This window comes from Cyprinus carpio, chromosome A11, assembly GCF_018340385.1.
Source record: "Cyprinus carpio isolate SPL01 chromosome A11, ASM1834038v1, whole genome shotgun sequence".
Taxonomy (NCBI): Eukaryota; Metazoa; Chordata; class Actinopteri; order Cypriniformes; family Cyprinidae; genus Cyprinus; species Cyprinus carpio.
Genome location: NC_056582.1, coordinates 13,649,714 through 13,665,738, shown reverse-complemented (window position 1 = coordinate 13,665,738; position 16,025 = coordinate 13,649,714). Strand labels below are relative to the sequence as shown.

At 38.0% G+C, this 16,025-nt stretch overlaps 1 protein-coding gene across 22 annotated transcripts in view; it reads right to left on the bottom strand.

Moving 5' to 3' along the window:
• The window catches only part of nfasca (neurofascin homolog (chicken) a), an 83,450-nt gene that overhangs the window by 34,339 nt on the left and 33,086 nt on the right, over positions 1-16,025 (bottom strand). For 17 of the 22 annotated variants that reach the window (XM_042766330.1, XM_042766321.1, XM_042766325.1 and 14 more), the window contains exons 2-6: positions 10,833-10,891; positions 6,092-6,266; positions 3,467-3,484; positions 1,694-1,799; positions 640-830 (exon numbers count right to left, since the gene is read on the bottom strand). In XM_042766330.1, the coding sequence (XP_042622264.1) occupies positions 640-830; positions 1,694-1,799; positions 3,467-3,484; positions 6,092-6,185 (409 nt within the window). In that variant the 5' untranslated portion in view covers positions 6,186-6,266; positions 10,833-10,891. The remainder of the gene's footprint in view (positions 1-639; positions 831-1,693; positions 1,800-3,466; positions 3,485-6,091; positions 6,267-10,832; positions 10,892-16,025) is intronic. The other 5 variants (XM_042766327.1, XM_042766323.1, XM_042766338.1 and 2 more) reach the window with 1 other exon arrangement.

Here is a 16,025-nt window from a genome sequence, read left to right as displayed (position 1 = left end):
GTTGAGAGGTAGATTGTCTTTCTGTTCCTACTTAAAATAGAGCACAAGTAATATGGACAACTTTACCGATACTTTTTTGTCATTTTTGGTGATAAAATCTTGTTTTGTGTTGCATGGAACAATGAAAGTCATATGGATTTGAAACACCATAACAATGACTAAATTATGACATTATTTCATTTTAGGGTCAACTGTCTCTTTAAATTTTTGTCTGACAGCATTTTAATGCCACCATTTAAAAAAAAATAAGATTACAAGAGTAAAGTTGTTGCATTGTGAGTTTTAAGTGAGTCAAAAGTCTTGAAATATTAACTTTATTCTCAAAATATTACTTTTTGCAAAGACTTTATTCTTGTATTGCTACAACCTTGTTTTGGTCATTTTTACTTTATTATCAAAATACTATTTATAACTGTAATATTTCTTTAATCAATGCTATGACTTTATTCTCATAATTTTGACTTTATTTTCCAAATATTGTGACATTATTATTTTTTATGTGGCACTAAAACACCTTTGTACTATCATATGACTTCAGAAGACTTAAAATATACTGTAGCATAAGTCACATGAACTACTTTTAAAGAATTAACATTTTGGATAAACTATTTCTTTACAGACAGTTTGCCCAGCCCTCACTTGACACTCGTAGTAGGATTTTGTTGGAAATGGCCGTGCCAAATTCGTTGGTGGCTAAGCACTGGTACTCTCCTTCATAATCTTCCGATTTCCCGCTGCTTCTGATCTCCAGTGTTCCGGAACGACTCCGCATGATCACCCGCGGGTCCTTCCCCACGTTAAAGAACTTCCCATTCCGCCGCCACTGAAATCTGCACAAACAGTTACAAATAGGACATGAGCCAACTTGATTATGTAATAGGTACATTTTTTGAGCTTTTTAATAAGGGGATTTACACACACAGATGGACTTTTTTCGAAATCCATGAAATCTATTTTCTACTGTACATGCATTTTATTTATCTTATTCTGAACAATTCATCAGTTTATATGATTCATTGTTTAAAAAGCATTTTGACATTCAATCTTCTGATGAAAAGCTTGCATTCAGATGGAGAGAACTTTTTTTCAATAATCCGATTAATTCGAATGTTAGAATTTAAATAAAAGATCTGTCACTACTTCCGCCTGATTGCAACTTTAAAAACTTGTAGGATTGCGTGCTTGTAGTTGACCGGGTGCCATCTACTAAACTACTGAATATTCTGTGAGCGTGAACACTAAACTAAGCGTATTATTAGACCACAATGGTTTTGCGGACTGGCCTGAGTGGAAGGTTTTGTAAAGCCCAACAGACCACCGAACAAAAACAGGCCTTCTGAATGGCCACACTGTGTTGAGCCGGTCAGGCCTGCTTTTCACAAACAAGCACAAGGGACCGGAGCCAGAGTGAGCGCCCCTGCATATCTGACAAAGCTGGTAGTGCCACTATCAGGTTGAGGCACTGGGTGTCACTCTCACAGAAATGTGCTGGTCCTTGTCAAGCCGAGACTAATGGATGGCAGGTTTAATTAGACAGTGACAGAAGAGAAAGAATGAGAGAGAGAGAGAGAAGTAATGTGAAAGTGGATGTATACAGTAAGAGGTTGTTAACAAACTGGAAATGTAAAAGTGGCGATAGATGACAAAAAAAAAAAGAGACAGCACAAAGAAAAATGGTTTCATCCATTCTCACGTTGGCACTGGTTTCCCCTTGGCCTCGCATTCAATGATGATGTTATCTCTGGGGTCCACAATGTAGTCCTTTAGTGACTGCTTCACAATGGTGGGGGGCTGTTTCACTGTGGAGGGAGGGACAAAGAGAGTCACTGAGAAAGAGCACTTAACGCAATGCTACATGCAAGCACTGCAATTCTTGAAAAATGGTTGTTCAGTTCAATCTCATGGTAACATACAAAATAAAGACATAAATCACTCATTCTTTGTTAATTACATACAGTATAACATCTTTGCCCCTTGTGTGATTGTTTACTGAACACATAGGTTAATTTGACTATGTTAGCAGCTAGCAATAAGTTTGTTACTGTAGCTATTTATTATTTTACTATGTTTAAACCAATTTCCCCCCCAAATAAATGCAAAAATGCTGAGAAATGGATATATTCAGTATGGCCTTTGCAAAAATGTATGAGAGATTGTAGGATGTAGCTACGAACAGCATTCTGTGAACACAGTAAAGCTCTATATTGCTACTATTGCGTATAATTTAGCAGGCAAGTAAAAAGCTTCCAGAACTACAACTATCCATTATATAATATCAATTTTGTCAATGGACGAGTTGTGGAAGTCAGGTTGTGGAAGTTAAATAGTAAAGTAAAGTAAAGCCAATCATTTTCTCCATAGGGGAACAGATTTTTCACAATAACTTATGAACTTTAAAAAAAAAAGAAAAAAGGTTTTGCTTATACTGTGCAAGTACAAGGTACAAGGTGTTAATCGCTGGTATGTGCTTTGGTCCCGCATTATTTAAATTTTTATTTTTTTTAAATGATCATGTTTAACAGTGGAATTTCAGATGAACAACTCCATTACCCATGATTCTTTAGAGAAATCTCCACCAATCAGAGAACCGTGACAAGCAAATCACAACAAAATAACTCTAGCGCTCACCCATTCCCATGAAGCACCACGAATGTCAGTTTCCTTACATCCTCAAACAACTTACATTTTTGTACATACTGTATATGCTTATTTTGCCATAATCATACAATATATTGTTTCTATATACACAATGTCTCTCTCTCCTCCGGCTGCTCCTATTAGGGGTTTGTTTTACAATGGAAGTGTTTCTATATCTATAATCAACATCTTTAAATCAATAATTTATTTGTAGTTGGTTGGTTTGGGTCATGGCTTATAACTCTTAAAGCCTTTTTTAAAATCTTATGAAAAAACGCTTGCAGAATCAAAGGCATTTTTATAAAACGTGGATGGGCGCTGTTGCACTCTATTGCATTCCACCAAATTGTAGCTATTAGCCTCTGTGTTCACTGTATTATACTCACTAAACTTGATACACGATTAGCCACAAGATTCCTGACTGCTCTACTCTACTTCTAGCTGGCTCCGAACTGTGGGTATTCTGGCACGGCTAACAAACCCCTGAAGTAATCCTTCCCTTCAAAGACATGCCCTGCCAAAAAGACATGCTCTTGGGCTTACATTAGAATATTAATCAGCTTTAATAAATGATAGGCTTTATAATTTATCTAGAGTAGCACAGTGAACTTATGTGAGCTCTCTTGAGACTGTGTTTGAGGGTCTTTTCAATAGTTTTTTTCTGGCCTGTGTTGGCTCTACTTGTAAAAAGAGATTGGGCAATGTCCAACAGCAATTCAGTATTAAGTCTGTTCTTTAGATTTCTGATGTGATACGTTTTGTTGTAAGCTGTATTAAAACCAGCTGCTGCTTTAATGAACAAGTTAATCCGTGTTAATGAAGCACTTACATTCTTCCTGGATCTTTGCTGTTAGTTCCAAGTAGGGACGGATGGAGAGAAAAACAGTTTAATTGTGTGAAGAGTTAACAGAGAGTGAGGAAACATGGCTATAGTGATGGCAACAATTAAAACATTTACGTTAATGTATTAAAATTGCTACTAAACTACTGTTATAAGACAAGACAAAAATATTTATTTTACTTAATGACTGCTAAACCACAAAATATGATTGCTACAGTTATTATACATACAATGTTATGTCTACTTCAACATAATAACACCAAAAATAGAAACCAAAGTAATAAACGTACCTGTAAATGGTCCACCAGATGAATAAAGTGGAGAGGAAATTGCATAAAAAAAAAAACGGGGAAATTATTTTCTGACAGAAAAAAGCACATTGAATCAAAAATACATCACTGTCACATTAGCAAATCATAATCGGTGCATTTGTCTTCCCATATGGCAGCATATTTAATCTTTTACTGTCTCTCTTTGTCAGTCTGTTAAAGTGACAGGCCTTGCGGGGGGGTTCTCACATTCGATAATAACCACAATCAATGTGATGTATGTTCTCAGAAGAGTCAAAAATTGCTTTTGCGATTGTGATTCGCTAATTAAAGGAATATGACCTTCATCAGTTTATAGTACCAGAAAGCATCCATGTGTCTGTTGTGATTTCCATAGCAAGAGGTGCATCTCTGGCTCTGTGCCATTCATCATCTGACATCATCATAGCACATATGCAAGGTCAGAGGGGGATGGGACGTCATGAGCATCATATATGTTAGTGTGTGTGTGTGAGTGCATGTGTAAGGTCAGCTGGGAGCCGATGACAACCCTCGTCAATAGAAATCACATTGGGGGGGGGGGGTTATTGGGAGTAAAGGATCATTAGGGTGATAATGGAGAGATGCTAAGGCTTACATCTCAAGTTCAATTTATCTTTTAAATCAGGGGTCTTCTGACTATTATTGTTCGTTCATGTTTGTTCATGTTAATATATATAGCCTTTGTGAGCATGAGACACTCCTTTCAAAAGCGTTAAATAATCTTACTGACCCCAAACATATGAACGGTAGTGTATGTATTTTATACTATATGTATATAAATGTATGTAACTGCTCCGTCTCTCTATCCAAACAATGGTCCTTGGTCTTTAAAATGCTTTTGTAATATGGAGTATAAGTATACAAAAGAAGACACAACACAGTCATTAATAGTGTGATCAGATGCTTGTCATTTCCCAGTAGCCCCTGCTGCTGAATACATTCAGAGAGGTCAAGAGGTCAGAAGGATATTATGAAGTGCTCAGGGACAGGATCAGTGCTCCAATCTTCTCTATCTACACAGATCAATAGAGATTCACACAGACAGGTCTGTAGTGAAAGCTGGAGAAAGATGAGGGAGAGATGATGCAAAAGACGGAATTTGAGAATAAGGGAAAAAGAGAAGGGAAACGCGAATGATGGCGCCTTGGGAATACAGGCGGAGAAGGGGAGCTGGGGAGGTGCTGACAGCCCCTGGTCAGGCTGAATCTCTCTTTATTGTTGAAGCTGGAGAGCACTGAGCGCCGCTGGGCTGTCTCGCTCTGTATGAGCTTTCAAATCATTTTTCATAAGATTTAAAGCCAAACCTGGATGGCTATTATTAGAAGGAAACTGAAAAAAAAAATGGAGGAGTAAAACAAAGGGTGGAGTGGATATATTAGTTTCTTTGTTTAAGATGCAGTTCAGATACAATGGATTTGTCTCATTTATTACGTTGTATAAATAGTAAGACCATAGAGCGCAGCTTATAGCAAGACGGTAGGAATGTGCAGAACTAGGGGTTTTCAAATTTGCTTAGCTGACTAATCGGTCTAAAGTGGAATTGAGAGATCATGAAACCACTGAGATTATATATTGTGCAACCAATTATTTTGGCACAGCTCTGATGTTCTAAAATCTGGATCCTGAAAAAAAACCAGTTGAGAGCCACTACTATAATTTAGGGTGGTGCTGAAAATATGCCCCATAATATTACTTTGGCCTGTTTATGACAGCTTGTTTAAAAACTTATATTTAATGGCAAAGTTTGATTATGCATTAAATAACAGACGTGATATTGATATCACACCTATTATTTAATGCATGAAGGCAGAACAAAGACCCCATTACTGCCTCAAAGAGTGGTTTGAAAGCCTCATTAAAAACACAAATTAGTGCAGAGAATATAGTTTATGTTGCAAGTTGAAGTGGCACGCTATGAAGCTCTGAATATGTGTGCGTGTTAGTGTGTGATGGAGGATGGGATTTTGATTTTCTGTTCCCTTGTGTACACTATAAAAATACATTTTCCTTTCAACACGAATGAAAATATAAATATGAAATTAAAATAAAATAAACAATTTAAAATTTTTATATATAAACACACAGATATATATATATATATATATATATATATATATATATATATATATGCAATTTAATATACTATTAAACATTTTTTGCAATATTTAAATTTCATATATAATTTTACATTTAAATATAAAAAAACTGTAAATATTCATATTAAGTACAAGTATATATATATATATAAATTTACTTTGATATTTTAATTCTATTAGAATTTATGATTTCATTGATGACTTACGGTCCAGTGGGACTTCAATTGGAGCCACCACCTTTGACAGCAGCAAGATTATTGACAACACTGCTAGTGCCGCCCACCGCTCCTGCGTCCACATCTCTCTCCACCGATTGGCTGACCCAATCCCGTCCCAGCTCCCTACTGATTAACTTGTACGCTTTTAGTTGTGCTGTATGTTCTGTGAAAAGAAAAAAACGCTTATTAAGGAACATACTCCACATTACTGTGACATTTAGGAGGTGCCACTGGCCTTCCAAAAAGGACTCCTCATAGAGTCCTATTTATTCACATTTTGACCCTTTAATGCTAAAATACACAATTTTGAATGTGTACTATATGTTTGTTGTATTCACAAGTACTGCAGGCGTGGGCTGTGCATGCATGGAGGTTTTAAGCTGGCCTACATTTGCAGTTGACACCAGTGTTCCCTGGAGCCAATGGCACCTCTTACAGAGAAACGTGGCATCAGCACATCACCACACCTACACAACACCATACAAACCTCCAAACCAGGAAGAAAAGGACTCTTGCTGGTCAATCTGTTCCCTTGACAGGGGCACTGAACTCAAGGATGGAGGACAAGGGTGTTATACTAGCTACTGAGGTCTGATGGCAGACGTTAAATCCTCTGGCTTTAGCTGTATGCTCTGGCAGCTCCGTGACTCTGCACTGGTACATCTGTCAAATCCTGCCTTCATAAAACTGACAGTCTCTCCACACTTTCCTATGCACTCTCTCTCGTCGCCTTGAATAACAAGACATACTGTACACTCTGGAGGTCAGTGACAAACTCTTCCCTGCAGATACCATCTAGTTGAAATACAGTAGTTGATCTTAGAGTGATAATGTAAATGAGCAGCCGCGGCCCTGTAATTGACATGCCTCAGGTGGTCTGGGCAGCAGGACTCTTTATTACAAGGAAAAAATTGCAATTTCAGAATCAGTGGTTGGAGCCTTTCTCTCTCCGCTCTACTGAACACAATGAATGTGGAATGATGACTCTTGTGGTTTGTTGTTCAGTTAATCAGATATTACAAACTCTGTGTTCTCTGTCAGTTGAAAGTGTGAAATGTACTAAACAGATGGAAAAATGAAGAGTTGGATCATTATCAGTATCTGCTGCATGGGTTCAAATGTACCTCATCGTTCCCAAGGGAAGACGACACATGCCACCACCTCCACATGTCATTCAGTCATGAAGGGCTAAAACTGATTGTAACATGAAACGTGCTGGACAAATAGGTGTGCCTTTACTTGTCCATGTCAAATGACTGGGACAACCAATCAAATCAAAGAAGGCGGGCTACTGTACACAGAAGCCAAACATGAATTTCAGAACAAAGCTTCAGTTTTAACTGTAAAAGAGTACATGGTAAGTTGTAAGAAAACTTTAATATTTGACAACTGTTTTACGATAAAAATATTAAAATAATGAAAGTTTTGGTAAATGTAATAATTCATGTGATTCATGTAATTCACAACTAAATGAAACAAGACAAGAAAAAGATCCATTCAAAAAATATCCACTATCAATAGTGTAGATATGTACGAAGCAGTTGGTTAATATGCCGAATTTGAGTGACCAACTTGATCCAGATACATTTACACTAAACATCACCAATAAAGCTAGAATACCCAATAATGGGTATAACTGAGTTGAAAAAGCATAGCATGAATAATATGAATGAAGTTATTACAATCAAAAAACTATGCTTGCTATAAAAATATGACAAAAAAAGCCATTTAGCAAGTTACTAGTAGCTCCACTGCTTCTTGTTGGATAAGATTCAGCTTATTACAGAAAAAGCTATTCTTTATTGAAAACCACTGAACTACTTGAGCGCTATTTAAAAATGAAGTTAAGTTAGTAGCATTGCTACTTTTAAATAGATATTCAACACTTATGGTATGTGAATATAAAGAGACAAAGAAGAAGAGCATATAAAAAACAAGAGAGATGCCGCAAACTCAAAAACGTCTCGAAAATGCCCTTCAACTTGAACATCGGGTCATAACGGAGTCCAGGTGGTTAGAAAAAGAGACCGTCTGAGGCCTGGAGAGAACATGGGTTTGAGCCAGAAACAATCTGCCAGAGAGGTCACTGTCAGCCCAAGGACCTCGGCATCCTTTTATTTCTTGTTCAAACTCTTTCAAAGAGCCAGAATCTCTTTAGGCTGCCAGAAATCCAATAAGCACAATTACAGGAACATGCTAAATATTTTACCACTTTGGTCTCAAGGTAAAAACTTGTTATAATAGCTCTGAAACATATGAATACAAGCACATCCACACATTTATATAGCATGCATGCCTCCAGGATGAAACTCCTCTGGCAAGAGTTCTTTGGCAGGCTCATCTGTCTGAGAAACTCCCAATATGTTGAATGTCAGTACAGCAATGATCTAACCCAAATACTGTAAAAAGACCAGAGGAAACCAACAGCATTGGCAGTTTCACCCCACATCGAACTGAGGCTTTTCAGTTGATTCCAAAGGAGCGAACTGAGGTTTAGACACATCTGATGAAGTGCTTTGTGCTCGGTGAGCTATAGTATATTGAGATTACAGAGAAGCATCTCCCATTCTGTGTCCCCAGCAATGTGAAGACAGGAATCATGGAACACATCCTAGACGGTTAGGTGGAGGGGGGATGGGTTTGGAAAAGGGGGGCAGGGTTCGCTTCCTGCCAAAGGCCAGACAACCAATGGGTTAGTCACTCACTGAGTAGATTTTCATCATTTCATTCATAGGGTCTAGAATTCAAAACATATTTAACAAAAAGCACAAAATAAAAGCACAAATTGCTTAATAATAATTGACCAGAACCATTGACTGGATGTCTGACTGGTTCTCTGACTAAAACAAATACATATGGTTTGGTATAGAAAACTCTTTATAAATTTTCCAAGTGTTGACAATACAAGTCTATATTTTCATCTTTATTTTAAAAAAAAAAAAAGTATATTAATATATTATTATAGATTTTTAGGGCAAAAAGAATCCAGTAAAATGGCCACTAAGAAATATTATGGACCCAAATTTCCCTGCCACTGTGTGGGGAAGTTAATTTTGGACCCTGGTACACATTTCAGAAAAAGCATCTTCAAATCACAGCTAGACCCTAGTTAAATCCAGCCCTTAGTTCAATTATTTTCAAATTAGGCCTCATATTTAATTATGTTAACACCAGCTCATCAACTGCATTCTGGGATTCATTAATGCTATATAATTAAACAGCCTGTGTGCTCTTGTTTGCATGGATGTTGAGACGCATCCATGTTTCAAGTTAGTATCCTTTCATCAACAACCAGAAATTTTTACTGCAGAAAAACAGAAACCTTCATATGGCATATTTTTACCCAAATGGCTTGTTAGATCTGGTCTGAGGGGAGAGAGGTGGGCTTCAGTGTGCAACTACAACAGTCATTTACAACATAATAGTCCTGAAACCCACTTGAGCTCCATCAGAGCAGGTGAGTGGGCATAGTGTCAGACTCTTCACTCTTTAATGGTCACGGTTATCACAGCTTAATAATGCATAATGACTGCTCCGGGTGTGTGTTCACTGTGTGTGTGTGTGTTGTGACTAGTTATTTGGGTGTTTTGAGTGTGATGGTTTTTTTGTTGTTCACGAGTTTGGAGTATGGGACACCATACTTGGCTACACATGATGTCACTTTCACTTTAACAGCACCCACTGGAAGACCTTATTCAGTGACAAAAGTGACACTTTTTGAAATACTGTAGTTTTGATGACTTCAAATTTACATCTAGTATTCTGAAGAAGAGAATGGCCGCATTTACACTTTTAGCCAGATTTGATTTTTACATTGATATGTGGTGGTTGGCTGCATGTAAACTGTGCCATTGTGAGGTCAAAAAAGTTTGGTGCCACTGTATGTTGAAGGTCTAGCATTCTGGGGTTTCATCTCTCTGTCTCTCTCTCTCTCTCCATGTCCCTAGTGTGCTGATGGTAGTACAGCCCCAGGCAGTCTTCTCATCCAAACACACACACACATTACCCATACTCCCACTCTATAAATACTCACATGCCCATCACAGCCAATTACCCTCAGTGGAGCTGTGCCTCTCTGCCCCAGACACCCCACTCACTCCTCCTCGGGCTCCCTTCAGCACTGTTCTTCACTGAGACAGATTTTGAGGATGCTGGACTAGTTGCCCCCTACAGCTGTCACTTACACACACCATATGCATGTTTTAACACTCCATTTTCAATAGACGTGAAAAATGTTCCACTCGTTTTACCTGAGGGCATGAGGGAGATTTTCCATAATGTCCCATAGACAGTGTGAACACTAAAATAACTATTTAAATATGATAACATACATCATTCACAGTGAAATAAGGGCGCTATATGATACCAAAAATACAGGGTAATTTATCCAACATTTAAATGAATACATGTAGTAGATAAATATTGTAATACATTATAATACGACTCTCTAGAATTGATTCTAATTGGTCAATCACAGCATTCAGTGATTAAATAAACATTTCTATATAGTGACCAATGAATGTTAAATGGTGCAACAGAATAACTGAATAAAATAAAATAAAAATATGTATTAAATTACAATATGACTCTCTGGAATACCTGATTAATTATTCTACAATATATCTACAATATATATATATATTTTAATGACTTATGAACACTAAACAGTACAACTGACCATAAATTAAATATTACAGTTGCAGAGCACTCAAGATACGTATAAACTTACACAAAACGGTTGGAAATTTGGCCAACTTCAAGGCTGATGATGGCAGAGACTTCTAAGACCTGTAAAGATAGAAAAACAGGGTTTATGATCATTTCCAAATACAGTATGTGTGTGTTCGGTTCACCTGTAATCATTTATTATTATTGCTCTAATTTTAATTTGTACCTAAATACCATTGGTTTAATAGAGAAGGTCACATAGAAGCAAAACTTATTAACTCTTTTTTAATTTCCTGTCCTTTACCTGCAGACATGAGAGGCTTTACTATAACATGAGACATTACACTTCACTTAAATGTACCACATCAATATCTGTGGCCCTGAAGACAGATGAGATTATTGAGTACTGGACAGGAGCTGTATAATCTTGACCTCCGAGATATGGGAGCTTGACCTCTCTCAAACAGAGGGATAACCAATCCTTTCATAACTTGACATAATATTAAGGGAAGAAGTAAAAGAGAAAGCATTAACATGTTAATCTCCTTCTGCACTATCTCAGCACGTAGTGCTTCCAGTTGAGAAGGAGAAAATCACATGTGTGTGTGCGGGCGGGTTCTGTGTGTGTGTGAGGGACGATGATGGAGGATCTGTGTTAACGCTGCTGGAGACAAGAATAAAAGGAGTTAACTATGTAAACGACGTGTTTATTTCGTGTATCAGAAAGGACAGTGAAAAGAAATAAGGGAGCGAGAGAGACGTGACAAACATAGAGCGATGGATGAAGTGCTGATAGATGGGTACAGTGAATCCTGCTGACGTCTCGTTCTCCTGTGGCACGCAGCACAGACTGATCTCTATGAGCATTAAAGATGCTGAGTAGGAAAACATACAGAAAATACCCTCTGCCAATACACTGTGAGGATGTGAGCATGCTCAAGACACGCTAGAGATGTGCCACTTGGGGACAGCTTGTCTGTGACCATCAATTCTGAGATGTCCAGAACACTTTGCTTCATTACATTTAACTTAACTCCAAACACTAACACCATTTATGCTATGAAGATGAATGAAATATCATTTGGCTTGCTGAGGAGAAGTGTGCTTTTCATTTTTTGCATGGTAGACAATAAAATAAGGGAAATAATCCCACAGATTTAGGCCACATTCACACAGTATCAGAATATGGTTGTCAGTCCTGTATTTGAGTCCTTAATATGGTTACATTCACACAACATGGTCATTTACGAGAATGACAACCGCATTAATCTCACACTTTTTATTTTTTATAAATTTTCAGGACTCCCAACCGCATTCTCGGAAAACCTGAGCTGTGTGAACGGAACTGCACTTGACAACTAGTTGTCAGTCACATCATAAAATGCAAGAGAGCTGCTCTGTGTGTGTAAGAGATGTTATTGGTAAGGAATACAAGCTTTGCACGTTCATACAGACAGTACAGACAGTGAGCTGCTGTGTGAACGGGAAATTTTGAGACTCATAACTTAAGTAAATGCGGTTGTCAATCCTAAAACCTGACAGTGTGAATGTACAGTAGCTTTATACTGAGGGAAGGACGTAAGCCATTCCTAGTCAGCCAGCAAGCAACCATCTAGCAACCACGCAGAACACTGTAGTAACTGCTCTAGGTCACCACCTAGAACATTATATCAACCACCAACTCTAGCAATCCATGCATAGCAACACATTCATAAATACTAGGCACACCCTAGCAACCTCCTAGTAACACTCTACTAACTGTATAGAAAAACACAGGGAACACCTAGCAAATAGGGCTGGGCGATAATACGCTAATGATAGTGTAATTATCGTGATATAATTTTCGTCGATAAAACGATAACAAGAGTTCAATAAATGTTTGATATAATGTTTATTCACCAAAAGCGAAATGAAACAGAGCTGCTTATTTGAACTCTGACACATGGACCATTAATCCAATCAGCTCAAAGTTCAAATGGCAGCGCAGTGTGAGCTCACTAGAGCAGATGTGTTTACTTGCTGATAAGTCTCAGCCATGCAACCACTTAACAGCGCTGGGAGAACCAGTGTGAAGCGCTTGAATTCAGCAAAGAACACAAATGACTCAGTGATTTAAATGAGTTTATAGCTAGATGAAACCAGAGATTGTCTACTATTGTATTACTTATGCTGCAGTCAAGGTATGTGATAATTACTGTGATTTCGAGATGACAACATGTGACGTTCGACTGACGTTCTAGCTGCTCACACCCTTGACTTGGAACTATCGCACTATCAATGCCTAAACATAGTGCCTAATGAATCTGAGGTGGTCAGGTGGTACAAGTTGTAGTTCTCAGAAAACTCCCAGTTCACTGCATGTGATTGTGTGTTATGTGGTGAAGTGGTTGCTTTTTACAAGTTGTTGTTTTTTGGACTTTACTATTGGAGAAAGCTTAACGGTCAAGTTGATTTCCAATCACATTACAGCCTTGACATCAATGAATTTCAGTCAGAGTTTGTGTGACACTCAATCGCTGTTTACGGATACCATAGGAATGATACCAAAAATAGTTCAATCCAAAGCTACCGTTTTTGATAATGAAATGTATATCTGCATCCTAACTCAAGCTACTACTACTGTCAACTCAAGCTACTGTGAAATGTGCATTTCTGAGAGACAAAAAAAATATTATTAATATTGCAGCCTGCACTGCAAACTGTGAAATTGACTTTGGAAACAATACCACTCATTAGAACATGCAGAAACTAAGAAATTAATTTTTCTATTAAGATAATAATTTTGTTAAGGAAAAATGACTGGAAAAGTGCAAAGAATTCAAAAACATAAAGTGTTTGTCATGTTCTGACTATAAAGAAAAGTTTAAAACCGATCTGGTTTCTACAACTTTCAATGGAGGCTACAGAGAACACCTTAGCAACTACCAAGCAGCCCCCATAACACCCTAGCAACTACATAGCAATCACTCACAACACCCTACAGTAGCAACCACCTATCAGCCCCCCAGAACACCCTAACAACTTCATAGAAACCCTGCAAAACATTGTAGCAACTGCACAGCAATAAAAAACAGTCAGAACACCCAAGCAAGTAGCAACCACCAAAAGACTACATATGATAGAAAAATATATGACTATATATGCAACAAAAATCTTCTAAATATTCTAAACTGTCATTTCAGGATTTCAGGATAGTGCAGTTTTGTGTGACAAATGTGGACAGTTCTGACGGAAAAGACAGACATGAGGACATGTCAAACCAAAAACAACCCACAAAAGCCAGGAGGAAGGTGGTCTGAATTTCTGCCCATGTTGACAACCAGACAACCAGTCAGTCACGCAATTGTACACACAGCCTCTTGCTCACACTTCACTAGACCTCTTCCCAGGAGCTTACTAAAGGTTCTTCCTGCCTCCCTTGAAGCACAATGTTTACATGCTTTTTTAGTTTTACATCTATTGTCTGTTTGTCCCCCAAATACCTCATATTGTCCAGTAACATCTGCTCCTAGTGGAATACCCTTCCTGTCTGACCTCTGACACTGTGCATTACCGGATCTTATTAGCCTTTACGGGTCAGAAGGCCACAGTAATAATGGCCCACACAGATGGGCAAAACAGTCCAGAGGATTATAGAAGAAAATATGCAATGTCATCCTACTAAATGACATTGCATATTGTCATTTAGTAGGATGACAATATGCAATGTTGTGACATCCTACTAAAGCTTGGTTGTGTACACAATAATGCTTTAAACGAAACCAAACCTTGCACTAGAGGTGCAAAAAAATGGACAGAAACGTAAACTAGATACGTAAAAAAGACTTCAGTGAAGGTAAAACAGACGAGTGTGCTGGGCTGTGTGGCTCTTATGGTTGGCAGGAGCGATGGTTCAGTGTTGCAGAATGACCTAGTTATACCAGGAGAGAGGATGGAGAGAATAAATGCGGGGAGGAGGCGGCAGGGAGAGGAAAGGGAGGGGACGGTGAAAAGGGGGACCTTGGAGGAGCAGAATGAAGTAGTTTGGTGGAAAGCGAGAGGAAGACGGGGGAGGGATGAATAAGGTGGAAAAGCAATGGAGTGAAAGAGGCGCATCTCCAGCCCTAAGGGGAACGATAAATCAATCCCGCCTCTTCCTGATTAAAGCCGAAACCCTTCCTCCTCCTCTTCCCACTCATTGCTGTCAAATATTACCTGATGTATATGCAGAAATGATTTACACCTGCAAAAACCTGGAAAATGAGACTGTTGAGACATCTACGAAAAAAGTTAGTCTGAAGTGCTCTCTGGTGTGGTTTCAAAGCAGATTTAGTTATATGCATCCACTCTCCACCTGAGCAGAAGAGGCTCTCTAGATGTTTTACTGGAAGCTGCCAGATGCTGACCTACTCTACTGAAGGTGGGAAGAAGGGGATCCTTGCGGCAAGGAGAAGATCTGGGTCATGATGCTCTGATGGGCAACAAATAGCGACAAATAAATACATTTTTGACAGCACTGGTTTTAAATGATGTGATGGTAAAGACTTAATTACATGAAAAAAAACAAAGACTTTTACTTAAAAGATGGCTGATTACTTAGGTTTAGGGATGCACCGATACCGATACTTAGGTTTCGGCAAGTACCAAAAATAAAAGTATCGGTATCAGGCGAGTACTGGAAAAAGTGGTATCAGTGCATCCCTACTTAGGTTGTCAAATTTAAAATAAATTAATAAATGAAAAGCTTTAAAGGAGATAAATTAAACTTATTAAACTAAGCAGAACAACTTTTTCAACATTGACAATAATAAGAAATGTTTCTTGAGGACCAAATAAGCATATTAGAATGATTTCTGAAGGATCAGCTTTGCCAACACTTATTTTAAATAGAAACCCACTAAATTATAATGATATTTCACAATATTACTGTATCCCCCAACAAATCCTTCTCAAATCTAATCATCATCCCAGTGATGTTATCAAGAAAACTTTTCTATTTTTCCCCTGTGCGAACGTCCATTAAGAAATGTGCCTGATTGGGGTCAGGTGAACCTGATACAAGCAAAATAATTCAAGACCTAAAGAATGGTCAGTTTTGAAAATGTAGCTATAATGTTGTACATCATCACATGCTCCAAATCACATATCTAAAGGGAGCTCGTTCACTATTCACCACATACTAACTTTTTATCAGTCTATTTCATGTCCAAAACATGCTGTGCCAAATGTGAAATATTTAAGACCCCCTTCTTCTCCTATACCCTTAAAGACGACC